At 38.8% G+C, this 17517-nt stretch overlaps 1 protein-coding gene across 4 annotated transcripts in view; it reads left to right on the top strand.

Moving 5' to 3' along the window:
- The window catches only part of myocd (myocardin), a 54174-nt gene that overhangs the window by 10229 nt on the left and 26428 nt on the right, over positions 1-17517 (top strand). For 3 of the 4 annotated variants that reach the window (XM_061233266.1, XM_061233265.1, XM_061233262.1), the window contains exon 1: positions 15240-15569. The exons of the other annotated variant lie outside the window; for it this stretch is intronic. In XM_061233266.1, the coding sequence (XP_061089250.1) occupies positions 15515-15569 (55 nt within the window). In that variant the 5' untranslated portion in view covers positions 15240-15514. Of the gene's footprint in view, positions 1-15239; positions 15570-17517 lie in introns of those variants that run through there. 4 annotated transcript variants of the gene reach the window in all.

The following is a 17517-nucleotide window of genomic DNA, read 5'->3' as shown; positions in this document are numbered from 1 at the left end:
AGTGACGTGCCGCAGATATGAAAGGGTCGTGAATTCCTACATCCCTGCACGTAAGCACAACGCATGCCGTACGTATGTATAAAAATCGATAAATTGCTGTTATTGTTTGCCTTTCTTAAATATAACAGATTTATTGTTTGGATTTAAGACACTGTCAGAAGGAGTTGCTTGGATTCACATATGATGCGAATGAATTTAAAAGAAGGTATTTGAGGAATATGCCAACATATGCCAAATCTGAGTGGTAGCTTTAACCACACGTATGCCCAACAACATATAATATTGAGAATCTTTTTAACAAGACAGTGTCTGTTAGAGGTGCATGAAACTGAGAACAACTGGCATGTAATTGAAAGGGAATGTGAATGTGTGTTTCACCAAATGTAAACAGATTAATTCATCAGTATATGTAATAGAGAAGTTGATTGTATACCGTACACAGTACAGCTGTATAAAAACGATGTGTACACCAGCAAGCCATTTGTAATTGAGTGGGAAAAGGAATGCCTTTGCATGCAAGGTGAAATCATTTTCAGTTAACTCCAGACCTGCATTTTGAAACAATTTCATGTGTTGCAAATCAAAAATAAGAATTCATTGTAAGGTTTACAAGTCAGAATCCAAGGTATGTATGAAAAGAAAAAAGGAGGGAAAGTTAAAACCATATGTTAATTTCAACTGGAAACATATGCTCATGATTAAAGACATGGAGTTCATGATAGGAACACACTTGAACATGGGCTTTACGAAACATTTGGCAGAAAAAAGAACCCTTTTAATAGAAATAAACTTTTTATTACAAATGAATGAATGCCGCACACCAGATATGCATATGTGACCCGTTCTATCAGTCATAAGTTGTGACGGCCAATTTCACATAAATCGATGTTGATGTAAAAATATAAATTTTGGGCTGTTTTAGGCTTTCATCTTCATTTTGTGAAACAATAGGCTTTCATAATCTGCATGTCTTAATGCCAAATTCAGAGTAAAAATAAAGTTTTTATGCTTTTAAACGCAAGATGTCAAAGTGAAAGTAACACTGGAGTTGTGCATTGTTTGGAGGCTAGCCAGCTTGTCACTGTTCCCCAGGCAGCTCTGTTCATTGCTACATGTTAATGTGTTTTCCTTCATGGTCTGTATGTCTTAAGGTCAAGAGTAAATGTTCAGAGTAAAAAAAAAGAATATATATATGTATAGTTATAAAGGGTTATACATAAGATGACAAGTTATAGCAAAGTTTCGGTAGTCTCACAACATAACTTTGAAGCCATTCTTTTCAAAAACATGGTTTGGTGGCTCTAAAAATGCAGACTCCCTTGATATCTGGAGTAGTGAGATAACTTTGATACTGTTTGAAAGCTTACATTCTCTTCTTTCTAGTAGTGTCTGAAACTGAAAATGCCTTTTGGAGTCAATGTGACTGATTTTCATTGAGCGGGTGACATATCTTCCCATTTAATTTGTGTTATTTTGTGTTTTTTTCACTTTGTTTACTGAAAAATATGTAAATACATTAAATAATTAAATAAATAAATGCAAAGTTCATATCTTAAGGACCTAGGTTTATAATGTACAACAAAATAGTATCATTAACAAGCAATGTTAATGTTACTACTACCAAAGAAATGCAGTGCTTTTTTAGTTGCATGTTTCACTGTTTATATGTTTATGATAAAAGCAACATCACACAAGAGGGAACGTACCACGGCTTTAGCTTCTAATGCTTATTTACAGTTCTATTTCAATTATTACTGTGCGTATCACTGCAAAGATAAGTAGTCATTCATGTCAACATGAAAAACCGCTACATGTAGCCGATAAGCCTCAGCAACATTGTCACCTTGCGACAATGTTGTCCAGGATTTGTGAGCAAGCAGGGATGCAGAGCTACACTTTCAAAGCTTGCACATCGGGAATGTACAAATAAAGATCAGTACGTATTTATGTTCATTACTGTGCTGGATTATAATACTAGATAAAATTAGTCAATCCAGGGAACAGGAAGAAAGGGTACAGAGAGGAATAATATTGAGAACAGGCAAAGTGCCAAGTCTCTTGATATTTATTTCTCATGAAGTGAAATGAGAGTTAAAGTATTCAGTCAGATAATGGCCTTTGCAGAGCTTGTTCAAGTACACAGCACAGAATCTTTTAAAATTATTTTTATAACAGCAGTTTGCTGGTAATTCCTAATCTCCTATACGTTTGTCTACAGACAGTAATCTAGGACAAGGTTTCTCAACTCCAGTCCTCGGTGGCCACTTGCCAGAAGGTTTTTGTTGTAACCAGAAACACACACAAACACCTGATCAAGGGCATTAGTTAACAAACAAAACAAAAACAACAAAAACTTTCTTGCAAGTGTGCCTCGAGAACTGGAGAAACATTGATCTAGGACCACAAACCTAGAACCTAGTTAGTTTCCGTGCACAGGTTCATGTCATTGTTTCTTTCTTTAGTTTCTTTCTTTCTTTCGGAAAGCACATTCTCACATTGGGATCCTTGTAAGGCAGTTGCTAATTATCCACTGAAATGCTCAGCAGTGAGTGAAACTGCATACACTGTATGTGGGTGTTCTGCTCAGTTTATGTATAAGAAAACCCTCACAGCTCTGGTTCGCGACTGTCTCACCTGCTCTCTTCTTGTGCCTTGAGTTACAGATCAAACAGATGCTATTTTGACTTGGTTCCTCTGCAGTCTCATTCTTCATTGACATTAGAAACAGTAGGTCTCAGAGTCAAATAATAACACTGCAAATACCCACATTTGCTGTAAGCACATAGAAAGGATTCTATTTTGAACATTCCTCATTTATTTTATTATGAAATGAATCCCAGAGATTGATATTATGAGGACCTATGTCAGAAGAACTGCCATTTAGAATAGTAATAACAGATTTAAGCCAATTACTGGCATGATCTTAAAACCACAGACAATAATAGCTTGGAAAACAAGACTGACATGTACATTACATTAATGGCATTTGGCAGACGCTCTTATCCAGAGCGACTTGATTAGACAATCCTCCCCTGGAGCAATGCAGGATTAAGGCCCTTACTCAAGGGCCCAATGGCTGTGGGGATCTGTGGCTGCACCGGGTTTTGAGCCACCAACCTTGTGGGTCCCAGTCATGTACCTTAACCACTACGCTACAGGCCGCCCCCTGTATCTTGCGTGAATTAAGCCACATGTGATGTGGACTGTTACATCTAAAATGGTGTCCATGAACTAAATGTGACTTACAGTACAGTCTCATACTGACATCCAAAATATGGTGGAATAATGGTTCCATTTATTTGTGTGCTAAATAGTCACTGCATTTCGGCCTGTTGTGCGTATGTGATTAAGTTGCAGGTTAAGCAGTGTATTGAAATGGGGGTACTCAGACAGGGTGTAGTTATTTTAGTGAGCCTTTAGATAAGTCTGGGATCCCCTGTCTTAATGGACCAAGTGGTTGGTCTGGTTCAAGCGCAGCAAAATAAGTTGTATATTTTTAGTTGACTTCGGGATATTGTAAATTCAACATACTGTTCTCAGAGAGGCACATTACTGATATAAGAACCCGGTACTGCATATATTTGGGAACCAAAATTAGCCAGATTAATTTGCGAAAATTCCTGATAGAATGCTTTATCTTATCTGTTGTGCTAATGGGCCATTTGGAAAACATGGGAAATATTTTAATTTTCTTGTTTTTAAACGGGTAAATATTTATGTATACAATAGATATGCAGCTATGGCTTATGCACATAAATATTGTATCAATGAATACATTTAAAAGAGGAATTGCATGTACATAAAATACAAAAATAGTTTGCAAATTAAAATTCAGACCAAGTAACAAGCTGTACATTTTTGTGTCCATGTTCAGTGGACTGTATGAGACACTGTAGGTAGATGAAGCTACTGGTGAATGTGTAGCAAATGTAATCTCTATTTGTCATCACTCTGAAGGAAACAGATCTGCATGTTGGTTCCCTGTATCACAGTGCTATCAGTAACAGGGCTCTGGACACTGTTGTGGCCAATTGATTGCAGTGATGTTTCATCCCCTATGCTAAAAAAGAAATCGCTATATTTTCATCATGCCAATTACTTTGTAGCTGTGAAATTTCTGGGACTTAGCACAGAGAGCATTTGTTTTACACTTTAGCATGGAATAGTATGGTTCCCCTGAGTACTGCAGAGATGCATGGCTTAGTTGACACACCTAAGGGGGAACAGGTGACAATCTCAGTGCCATAACAGAGCAGTTTGATGTTGTATACTGTATGCCGAGCAGTCCCAGAACAGAATGTGAGGTGATTCAGTTATTGTGTGAGATGTGTTAACATGTAGCAGTACATCTGAACCATTTTGGTTAGGAGCTCAAGAATGGTATGAGGTCCTTGACTTTGTTTTGTGGCCAATGCCATTGCTCCTGTCCCAGAACATTAAATCATACAGCAGCTAACTTGATCTCTGTACTTGAGTCATGTGGTAATCTATTATCAAGGTGGTGACTTAATAATAGATTACCACAGTTTTCCAAGTGCCTAATGAATGAAGAATCCATATTCATGCCTACATATGTTCGGGCATGGGTTTATATGAAAAAAAAACTGTTTTACTACATAATCAAATCATACTTTATTATTTACTTGGTATAGTCTACATCATCCAATATATTGAAAACAATATTGGCCTACGTATAGGCAGTCTCCTCAACAGGAAACCCTGCTAAAGTCTTTGAATATGTTCCATGTGGTAAAACCAACATTTATTCTTTAGTTTATAATCTTATTAGCTAAATATACATGCTGGGTCTCTTCCAATTACCTTCAGCCGCATGTTGTAAGACACATTGGAAGGATTAGGTCCCCTTAGTGACAGTCACTGTGGTTATACACTCGCTGAGAGCTTTATTAGGTAGGCCTGTACACCCGCTAGTTAATGCAAGTATTTAATCAGCCAACCAAATGCATAAAAGCAGGCAGACATGGTCAAGAGGTTCAGCTGTTCTTCAGACCAAATATCAGAATGGGAAAGAAATATGTGTGACAAGTGACTTTGACCTTGGACTTTGACCACCAATGATTGAGTGGTTTGAATATGATCTCCTGGAATTTTCATGCACAGCAGTCTCTAGAGTTTTCAGAGAATGGTGCGAAAAACAAAAAACATCCAGTGAGCAGCAGTTCTGCAGGCAAAAGTGTGTTGTTAATGAGAGAGGTTAGTCGAGATGGACCAGACTGGTCAATGCTGATAGGAAGGTGACAGTAGCACAAATAACCACGCATTACAACAGTGGTTTGTGTCTCTGAACAAGCAATGTGTCAAAGTGAATAAGCTACAGCAGCAGAATACCAATAAGTCAAAAAGATAAGTCTAATAAATACCTAACTATGTACTATGTACAAAACAGAGGAAAAGTTGGTGAAAACATGGTTGTATAGACTGCTTCGGGCAAGATCATTTATTTACTTAAGGACAGTATATACCAGAATAATGTTCTGAGAGTGTCATGCAAGACCCCAGAGACATTACCCCTCCATGTTTCTTTTTGCAGCTTTTAAATCTGAAAAGACAGCATGTTTTGTATGTTGTAATTATCTCATATGGTGCAATGCTGTGTAATGTTCTGAAACAGCCAAGCAGTGTGACTAATGTAATTTCACACTAAGAACACAAGTCATGGTGGAAATCCTTGTAAAAATGCCACACAATGGAAAAGTCAGACATTTTCTATGAATGCATCATGGGTTAGACAGGGCCTTACTCCTAGGACTATTTATAATTCGTAATCCTGGGGTCAAGTGGAATTGGCGCATTCAGATAGCTCACATTTATCTAAGGAACAGACTGAGACCACGATGGCCTTTCGCCCATTTCCTTGCCATCAAGCAAAATGTCATGCACTCTGTAACATGGAGTCTAAAGGGGATTGGGCCATACCAACAAAAACATTTCTTTTAGTTGCCTCGGCCTTTCTTTCTTGCGTTACAAATGTGCTGCTTGACAGTAGGTTTCAACCAGGCAGTTTGGAAGTGTTGGGTTCAGTCAAAGACATGAAAGATAAATATTTGCACTATTCAATATCCCGCTTTTTTGATGTGAGGGCAGCTTTTTTATTTCCTCTCAGAGTTATTTGAAGCAGACGATTTTTCAGCGTCGGCTGCTGTGGATGTACGCGGTCAGAGTGAGATGAACGTCACTGGGGTGATGGAGCCAGACTGTGGTGGATTGAAATGAGTGCAGTAACTGGGAGGGGGAGAGAGAGATCCTAAGTCTTAGCAGCTGCAGGTTGACATGGCTGTCTGTGTTTTGCCCTCAGCATCTTTTAGCTTTATCAGTGATCCATGATATCATAGCCTGTCTGCTTTCTCCCCAAGGGTGACAACTGCTTCAGCTTTTGTGATAGGATGAGGGTGACAACAATGACTAGAATAGATTGTAGTGAATAATTTTCACAGGAAAACTGAGTTTCGTCAGACTTGTATCATGGGGTAAGAGATGATGTTGGAAGTGAACAGGGTTGAAGGGGTTTATGCAAATAATCATTGTATTCACAAGTTGTTGTAACCAATTTTGCTTTCGCTACATGGACTGCAAGCCCAGAGCATTGAGTTGTAGGGGGCCTCACAAGCAGAAATGTTAGGGTTCCAAGCACATAGTGCCGGAACGCTATTGTTTTTGCTGGAATTTTTTCATATTGATGTCACTCTGAAAGTCCTAGAGTAAGCATATTCAGTAGGCTGCTTTGGCCCCCACTGCTCAGGGAAGGTATCTGAGCTGGTGTTGGTCCATACCTTTCATATTGCAATTCCATTTGATGTGAAATTTGATACTTGAATTTGGGCATTCCAGATCTGCGACTCCAATGTCCACCATCTTTATTTCTCTTTTATATAACAGTTTTTTTCCCATAATAAAAAAGGTTTGCATTAAAGGTATGCATCTTCAGGAGACCGGGATACACAAACATCCTATCATGCATGAATGGCTGCTATTAACTATTGATATAGTACATTAATGAACTTGCTATTAATGAATTAGCAAAAAACCTGTGGCACTGATCTTTGATTCTGTATGGTGTGTGCAAGTGGAGTGCTATTCACAGATCTATGTCTGCCTCTTCGATTTTTAAGTTGCTTTCTTCACCGAATGAAGCAAGCTGGCAAGCACCACATATCAATGGCAGAAATTAACTCGCTAGTTATTTAAGCCTACCTTGGATAACTTAATTAATTATTTCCATTGCATTTTAATGAAAACAACTACACATATAAGTATTGATTTTTAGCCATGAAACCATGTTTCCTTTGACTACTAATTTATCTCAGAATCTTCAGCTGTTGTGTTAGTATGATTTGAATCATTGCAAAAACGTAGGTCCTATTCAGCAGACGTGGCTGTTTTAAATACGAAATAATGTAATATTTATCATGTAATGCTTCAGAGGGTAGATATCCTGCCTTGCCTAGATTATCTGGAACAGTTTTTTCATGTGTGAACAGACTCTAGACATAATCTTTCCTTAGCCTAGCTACAGGGGGTGAATGGGGAACACCACTACCTATGCCCAGATAATTTAACCTGGCAGTGTTGCAGGTTCCATGTGTGAAAGGGACTTCAGTTAATTATTTGATGTAATCTTGACTGATTTAATTTATGCCTGATTAATCTTCCTACAGTGAGACTATGCCAGGGATACTTCAGCCAGCTATCACCAGTGAGAATGTGAACAAAGACTATGGCTGACAACAACATAGTAGACTAATAATACCCCACGTTACATTCAGAATTTGGAGGACACCTAATAAAACCGCTATCCATCCATCCATCCGTCCATAATCTTAACCCGCTTATCCCAACATACATTGGGCAAAAGGCAGGAATACACCCTGGACAGTTCGCCAGTCCATCGCAGGGCACACACACCATTCACTCATACCTATGGGCAATTTAGACTCTCCAATCAGCCTAACGTGCATGTCTTTGGACTGTGGGAGGAAGCCGGAGTACCCGGAGGAAACCCACGCAGACACGGGGAGAACATGCAAACTCCGCACAGAGAGGCCCCGGCCGAAAGGGATTCGAACCCAAGACCTCCTTGCTGTGAGGCGGCAGTGCTACCCACTGTACCATCCATGCCGCTGTAAAACTGCTATTATGGAGCTTTTTTAGACTAATCAGAGAGGACATGCTTAGTTTTTCAAAAGGTCAAAAAAACTTAAGGGAAGTGGTGGATAATTTGTTTAGTACAAAACAATGGCTCTTGAGGGATTACTGAAGTAAAATTAAACACTTAAAGGAAATATTAATGCTCCACTTAAGAAAACCATTGTATAACTTTAACTGAACTTTAAGGGATTCTTAAGGGTAATTGTGATGGAGAACTTCAGGTGTTTTATTCAATTGGGCACATGCCTTTGAAACAAAAGTTCAAGTCACCATCTTCAAGACATGAGCAGTCAGCTATCAAGAAGCTGTTGGTGCAATTATTTTTATGATACCACACAGTTCAGCTATCACACTCGTTATGATCCAATGGCAATGGAAAAAACTTTTGCTTGTTTGTCTGTCCATCTTGTTTGTGTTCCATAATGTTTCCTCTGTATATTTTTGTGTGCTGTGCATTGCGGCTTGCAGCTATATTTATGTATGATTTCATTAAGCTGGTTCATGTATTTTTGTTTTGGTATTTCTGATATCTGCCCCAGTGTAGACACAGCTTGAATGAATGTCAAATTGGCCTTATCCAGTTCCTCAGAAGCATGACACTGGGGTACAGAAACACAAACACCCCCAGCTAAAGTTAGCTATAACAGAAACTTTGCTAAAAAATACACTGAAATTAGCATTATTTTGGAAGTCTGCCAGGCAGTGCAAGATGGTAAAGATATCAACAACAACAAAAAACAGAATGGCACTTTAGCAAGCAGAAGAGAAAAAGCCCTGGGCCACACATTTGGTTAAATGGGGTTCAGGCATTCCCTGCTACTATAGTTCAAAGTGGCACAAAACCTTTTTTTATAACAATAGTGCATATCTGGAATATATGGTACTTCTTGTATGTGTTATTTAATACTTATATTATGTAATTAATAGCCAAACATTGTCAGTAGCTTATTTTTTGAAGCTTTACAGATAAACACTCAGAATTTTGTATACCTGAACGTATTTGTATGTGAAAATGTACTTATAAAAGTTTAGCAAAAGTGTATATATTTTAATAGTGGTGTGTTTTCCTACTAAAGTAAGCACACAAACATTTTAGTAGAATGGCCCAGCAAATGTATAAAAGGCGTTTGTTTGGTTTTAAAGGCTCCCTCATTTGAGGTGATTTAAAGGCATACTATGCAGCATTTTCAACTTGAAAATATTATAAAACAAACATGCTCAGTCATTACTGATACACTGACAACCTGCATCTGTGTTCAGTTCTGCCAATACCTTGCTTGTCTACTTGTATTTGTGAACTTTGTGGGTTTTTTTGTAATTTTTTTACTGTATCTGAAAAGTATATATTCTATACAATATATCCAGTAGAAAGAGGGCAAGTGGAGACGTGTTTGGATTGGCTACTTCAGTGTTGAGCTGGGTTTTTCAGAAATTGGCCTTCTTGGCAAGAGACTGGCTAGCGATTGGTAACATTACAGTAGGTAACTGCCGTTGTCATTAGCTAGCTAACTAAATTTAGTTTCATATGTCAGCTGACAGGCCATGATAGCTGGGTCCCACTGCACAGTACTACTGCTTATATTTTTGGGATATTCTACTGCCTTATTTCCTCTCCTGGTCAGGGAGCTCATGCCTAGGCTCCCAGACTTTCAGAAGATGTCTGATAAAAAATAAAAGCAATAATGAATTGATGTGTTAGTGAGAATGCATGCTTATGTTACAGAATTGTGCTTTCTTCCAGGAATGCTAGCTAGAGCAGACTGAAATCAACTGGTGTTAGCAGTGGCTAGTATCACCACTAACAGTTTCTGTAGCTAAATACAAACATGAGTAGCATTAGTTAAAAAGCTTACATTAGCTAAATGGCTTGTGTGGAATATAGTGTATAGTGTTCTATCACACTATAGTCTGCATAGCCAGGATAATCTGGGAGATGTCGGTGGGCAAAATTGAGAATGGGCCGCATCAAGGCCTAAAATTCTGCAGTCTGCCTTTAAATGGTGGTTTCTTTTTACGCCCCTTACTCCAGTTGCTAAAAGTTAATACTTGTTCGAGTTTCAATTTTAATGTGAAGCTAAATAAAACATTTGTTTAAAATTTATTTGACTTGAAAAATAAGTAGAAAATGTACACTGAAAGTGTAGGTTAGGTTAGGAGGTTAGGATTTTTGTTCCTGGGGGCTTTGATATGCATGTAAATGAGATCTGTGGTGCAGTACATCAGAGTGCCTGTTCCTGCATAGTTACATAATCTTATAGTAGCACGGTAACCCCATGCTCAGGATGCACAACAACAGAGATGTGCTTTGATGAACAGACGTTCATTACAGCTTCATTAGCTAGCTAACTCTGTAGAGTAGATACTATGATGTAGCCTGTAATTTTCAAGCTGCACGATGTGTCCGTCCATCGACCTAGACCAAAGCCATGCAGCTTTATGTAAGCTGATGATCCTATCTGAAACAAACATAGAAGATCTGACACTAAGCACATTAGGTCTGTTTGAAAGGCTTTATTGCTGCTGTCATGATCCGACCTCTTGACTCTCTTCCTGCAACTGCCATTTTTATTTATCTCTTTCTCTTTATGTTTATCAGTAATTAACTATTTCTGAGACTTGAAACATTTCAATTCCTGATTCAACACGATTTATCTCTTGAAAATAGTTTTCCAACTCAGTTTAGTCCAAAAAAGCTTTATTCTGCTTAGTTTCTTATCATAACGATGTTGTGCAAAAGTCTTATCCCTGCAGCCTACTCCAAAATGTATGCAGAGGCAAGTATGCAAATGGTTAAAAGATTTCAGTTTTCAGTGCAAATGTGCTTTTCTTTACTCTCCATCATTTATATAAGTGCTGGTATGATTGACACATTAAGGATAATACATAAAAAAATGTGTGAAGACATTTTAAGCACAGCTGTTTTCAGGAATACCATAGAAAGTCTCTCATAACCCCAAGTGATATCCACCAGGTAATAGCAGGATTTGGCGATAGCAAGGCTATTCGATTTCTCTGCTTTAACCTGAAGTCACTGAAGTATTTTCTGACTCCTGTGGCATGATGCCAGTTTCCTAGGATGCAAGCAGAGGCAAAGTCAGTTACTAAAATATAAGCACCTCAAAGGCACAAAATAATATTACAGTGCTCAACTTTGTGCGCCCAGATTTTGTGTGCGCAAACCTATGTGATTGCGTCCTTATTTTGTTTGCTAGCCCAAACATTCACTCCAAAGTTGCCTGTGTCTGCTGGACACAGCAGACTTCAGGCCCCAAGCTGCTCCCGTCACTTTTAATTTGGTGCTCCTTTCTTTGTATTTTCCTTTTTTGAAGCTCATCATACTGAAGTAACTCATGTGGCACCCTATAGATCCGCCCTCGTCATTGCCTCAAATTCAAAAACACAAAAGAGACATACACATACACTTACACAGCCATTTCAATCATACATAGTCATACATTTGAGTCATACACTGAATCATACACAGCTATTTGAGTCATACCTAGCCATTTGTATGTTTTGAAATCCTAATGGATGTAAACCCTTGTTGGTCAGAAGTGATCATAACAAACTCTTTACCTCTTTGTACATTTTGAGAGGGGTGGTATATCTGGTATTTGTTTTCAGCACACTTACACGGTCAAATTAAATCAGTGATGATAAAAGCACAGAAAGTCAGCAGTCTTGTGTGTAGACATTTTACAAAAGATTGTTTAACACTCGAAAAAAGGGAAAACCTGCAGATAGTGCTGTCCCTCTGTTAACTGATGAATGACTTAAGTGCACCCTTTCTGAATGTTTACCTGTGGATGCGGCCATCTCTCCAGGCCAGTGCGCACAGCGACAGTAAGCAGAGAACTGTAATTAAAGCAACACTGAAACTGAGACCAATGGGCTTCAGACAGATAAGAGCCAGCTGCTGCTCCAGGCCTTTCTCGCCTGGACAAAGCAATTGTTCACTGTTTGTAACTTTCACGTTGTGTGTGTGTGTGTGTGTCTGTCTGTAGGGGGGGTGGGGAGGGGGTGCAGCCGTTACTGGCCTCTCTGGCTCCAGACAGTATGCGGCAGGCAACATCCATTCTCTGACTGTCTGCACTGGGAGACCCAGTATGACTATGTTTGAGGTGGAGCCAAAACCATGACAGAGGAAAGCTAACAACCCCACAGTCCACTTCCCAAAAATAAGATCTACAATCACAACCAAAAATAATAACGCTAACTAATTTCTGATCATAACCGTTAGAGAAAATTGATGAATGAGAATGGTTTAGGATAATTAAAGCAGGGCCTCATTACACATAACAGCTGATGTTATGGAAACACTAGTCTTGTCACATCATACAAGCTAAATTTGGCTTTGCTGCCGCTGGGACTGAATTGACAACACACAGAGCTAACTAATCCATCTGACTGTAAGCACCATAATGAGCTCTATATCTTTGATTCAAAGACTTAGACCTGTTTCAAACAGTGCTTTAGTTCTACATACGGTATAGTAAACCATACAGTGCATTTTAGTTTTTGAGAATGGTGGTTGGAATTTATGCCAGGACACTTCAAAATGTCACCTGTCAAAGGAATGCCATTGGCCGCAGCAACAAATGAATTCCTTGGGCTCCGTAGAAACTAAGACATGTGAAGCATTTTGAGTATGCCACATCTTTTTTTTTTTGTAATTACATACTCTTGGAGGAATATCCCGACACATGAATATTATATATGCATAAATATTAATGAGACTCATGGCCCAGATTTATGTTTAACAATATGCTTATAATATATATATATATATATATATATATATATATATATATATATATATATATATATATATATATATATATGTATATATATATATCATATGTAATTGTGGCTATTTTCCTTCTGCTTTGAGTGCATCTAACTCTGTGAAAGGTGCCAAACCTAAAATGCATGCTTGAGTATAAGTGTACTTTTTTCCATTAAAATGTAATTGTATTGTAGACCAAAACCTTCATGTAATGTATTCATACTCATCTTTATCAATAACACTAGAAATTAAGTTTACAAAATTTTCATTGTATACTTAGCAAATCACACAATTCAGAGTGCCAATAAACATCTCTTGTAATAAACAGAATTTATACTTGTTGATGAATTCAATGTGGCCAAGAACCGCTGGAAAAACAGTTGTCGCTGATATAGCATGCCTTTAAAATTAATATTTTTCTAAGAACACTAGTTGCCAATTTTGTGTGCACTACTGTATACAAACATTAACCATAAATCCAGCCGAGTGATTTATGACTGGCAGTGTTACACAGAGAAGCTCCAGTATGTCCATTCAGACGAAACATGTCATCTGCATTGACACCAGGCCCAATTAAGGCGGGGATTAAGACAGGGCTCTGTGACCTTCACTGGTATTTCACAAGGATGCTATGTGTTCGTTGTCAAACTCACTGGTGAAACCTTCCTTTAAGCACTTTCACCTGCTAATTAAGCTGTCCAACATCGAGTCAGTAAAATACGTGGGTTTGGGCCTCTCCGAGACAGAACAAATGAATTTGTAACACAAGATGTTTTAATCTAAACAGTTTACTTTGATGGCATAATGGAATGAGGTCTAGCACGTGTCACACTCTGACGCTCTGTGTGATCCAGAAGGCATGGCTCATACACAGAAATGCTGCTCAGAAGATTATTTTTTTAGCCTCCGTTGTAATATATGTCTCTTCTTCCGATGTCTGCATTTTCTGTGATTAGAGCCAAGCCCTCTTAGCTATGGGTGACATTTTGCCAAGGGCAGGGCTCACCGCTGTGTCCGGAATCAGGGGTAGAGAGGGTGGAAGCGGAGGGGCGAGAGGTCTCTTTTCGGTGGTTGTTACTCGGGCTCTGTCAACAGTGCGTGACCAGTCTCTGACAGGAGTGTAGGCACGGTGACATTATACATGTCACGGACATTTGGCAGCTGCATTCTCAGCTGTACCCACAAGAGCACTTCAGCTGGGAGGAGGGAACGACCCGGAACCCGGAAACAACTGTGGCCGAATATACAAGGTCACTGAGAAAGTGGCTCTGAAGCCAATCTGGTGAAAAAATACAGATTAATCTATTTTGTTTTCTTTTGTAAAGTAGTACTTTTTTTTTTTACTACTTTAGTATAAAAATCAAAAACTGAATATTTTGCTGTAATGATTATATTGTTTGTTGCTTGAAGAATTGATCATTATCCTGAAATGTGTTTTATCAGGTAGTGGGGGAACACAAGCAAGCAAACAAGCGTGATGCAGGCCAAGTGGTGCTAAGGCTAATTCAATAAATCTGTCATGTTCGGAGAGATTAGCAGGAATAAATGTTGGAGGTCTCAGAGACAGTTGGCATGCAGTGTGTTAATGTCTCCATGGAAGAATTGCAGACATTTAACAGAAATCTGTAGAAAATACAGACAAATGTTATGATTACAAGTGGGAGCTGGAGGAAGGACCGACTTTCGGGTTTTTTCTCAGGATCATTTTTTTCATGTCAAGAGATTTGGTCAACAGTATTTTCTGAACAAGACCGTTCAATTAATGAATTATTTGAGGTTACTTGTGTAAAACATTACGCGTTGACCTCACAGTGTGTGTTTAAACCCCCCACTTCAACACAAGGCTTTTATAAATCAAATATCTCAGGAGGAAAGACATTACGCTCCCACTTAAAGGCTTTTTTTTATGTTGCTCACGGGCAGCATGGCTTCACAAACCATTTGCCTGTCTCTGTGCAGTAAATCCTCTTTCTTTTTGGGACAGAGAGAGGCAAGGTGCTTTCCTCTTATTCGAGGGCCACAGTAAAGGATTGAGGCTCTTATTCCTGCTTTTTTTTCTGTTTACTTTCACTCCCAAGTGCTCCCCGTCCCCAGACTGGTCTGAAGAGTGGTTTATATTTGGAGGGCAGACTGGGATCCCTGCGTGGTGGCGCTCCCGAGGGAAGGTGGTTTAGAGGGGAGTCTCCAGCTCTGATAGTAAACTTCGGGAGGAGGGTCTACTGAGTCTGGTTTTTTAGACCCTCCCAGCAAGGGGGATATCATTCGCTCTCCGGTGGAGGATCAGGGCTAGATGGGACCAAAACCTTTCACAAGTTTTGCTGGCTGACTGAATCCCTGCTGCGGCTCTCAAGGGAAAGTCTAGTTATTAGTGTGTAGAAGCTGAAACAGGCACACTGCGATTTCTTCTTCTGTCAGTTTTCTTGTTTATAAAATAGTGTTTGATGAAGTGCTCTTTATTAGTTTTGGTTTCTCTCTCCTTGGAACCAGCTATTGGTTTAAAGTGAGGGGTGTGCTTTATTTATGTTGTTGTTCAACTGACATTGGAATTGTATACAGAACACCATGACTCTTCTGGGTTCTGAGCATTCTTTATTGATTCGAAGCAAGTTCAGATCAGGTAAGTCCCTCTGAATTCCCTGCCTGCTCTGCCAATTTCATTTTAGTGATGTTACTTATTATGTTTTTAATGTAATGTGTTTTTCTTTGAGCTTTTACATGGAATGCATTTTATTCATTTGTGATATAGCATTTTGCTGAGGTGGTTGTGTAAAATGTGGTTTTAATTAAGAGAAAGGATGTGTGTAACTGAAAGGTGAAAGGTACTAATAACAGGATAAGGTGATTTGATTTGTCTATAATAAAAACAATATTTTTATTATACTGTATTCTGAAAATAGAATCATGTTAACCATATTATATGTAAAGCATTATGTGATGAATGGCTTATTTATATATATATAAGAATATAAAGATTCACAATTTCACAATTTGTGGAATTATTTATACTTGGCATGATATATTTAACTTTTACATCCATTTCCATTCTAAAAACCTATTCAACCTGTTAAAGTTACATTTTAAGCCACCTAAATATGTCATTGTGTGTGCGTATACATACAGTATATACTCTATACAGTGTGTGCATATACAAAACATGGTCAATACTGCCATCTCTCTGATGAAATTGTAACTGCTCTGATCAGTCCTTTGTGCAAGGATTACAGAAATAGCATTCATATGGATGATTGAGAACATGAATTTATGAATTGGGAAGGGGTGGTTATATGTTTCCCTGTTTTGCAAAAGAGTGCCCTTTTAAACAGGAGTCTGCTGGATTAAAGCAACATTTATCATCTTAATCCATCACAGTTTTGTTTAATTTTGAATTAAGTAGGTAACTACTGGCCCATGAATCCAACACAAACCTTCAGTTTCCCACCAAAATGTAATGCATTTTTGTCGTTCTACATGGTAACTGCCCGCTAGCAGTCTGAATGCAAATTGAGCATTTCCTTTAGCTTGTTTAGAATACCTAACATTGGGGAAATTACACAGCACTCAAAGGAAGTGAAAACGGAAAGCTTGCAGTCAAAACTGTAGCATGGGCCGAGACATTGAGAAGGCGGCTTGTTCTATCCACACACACTTAACTGCTAATACACAGCAGATGTTGAACTCTTGTTTATGCATGCAAGTTCAGTTCGTGAGAGGCTTTCTCTCTTACTAAAATGAAAGTGTTTTCCTACTTTGTAATAGCAGGGATCTATGTGTTCACTATGGATAACAGGCACGTTAACTCAGCTTCAGAGTGTGGTCACTGTACACGTGTCCAGGCCCCGTATTGGTTGTAGGGGCAGGACAGCCCCGTGTTCATAACTTCACATGCTGTGAGATTAGATGACATAACAGCATGTCTGCTCGCACTCTCACAATTACACCAACTGTTTTGTAATTTGGTGTAAAGTTACATAGGAGTTACTTATCCACAGCCACGTTCACCTTGTGTGTGTACCAGTATGACATGATTTTCAATTAATCTACAGTAGGATTGTCCACCAGCAAACAGTCACGCACATGCACATGCACATGCACACACACACACACACACACACACGCACGCACGCACGCACACACACACTGTGCCATGGAATGATTGTGGACAGGCAGGTGGTGGGCTGCCATCAAGCGATTGAAATGTTTTCTGGGAAGAAGTGGGGGGGCTTAGCAGTGCCAATAAATCAATATGTAGTATTATTCATAGTCTTGTCATAGCTATTCCATATAACACAGGCATTGCAGGTGTGAAAGCAAAATAATTTCAGCAAGCACAAAGACAGTATGGTGCAGCCTGTGTGTGGCAACTCTATGTGATAAGCAAGGATATTAGCACAACCTAGCCTTTATCTCCTCCCTAAACGACAGTTCACATAATGTGCTGACTTTTTTAATGATAGTGATTGTGGGTGAAGGATGAAGCATGCTGCAAAGAGAGAATGCCAGTCATGGAACCTCAGTAGAATTTAAGTGGATGTTTGGAGATTATGCTGCAAATTCATTTTTGGAAG

Source organism: Conger conger, chromosome 2, assembly GCF_963514075.1.
Source record: "Conger conger chromosome 2, fConCon1.1, whole genome shotgun sequence".
NCBI lineage: Eukaryota > Metazoa > Chordata > Actinopteri > Anguilliformes > Congridae > Conger > Conger conger.
Note: the sequence above shows the minus strand (reverse complement) of the source record. Positions and strands in the feature narration are given on the sequence as shown.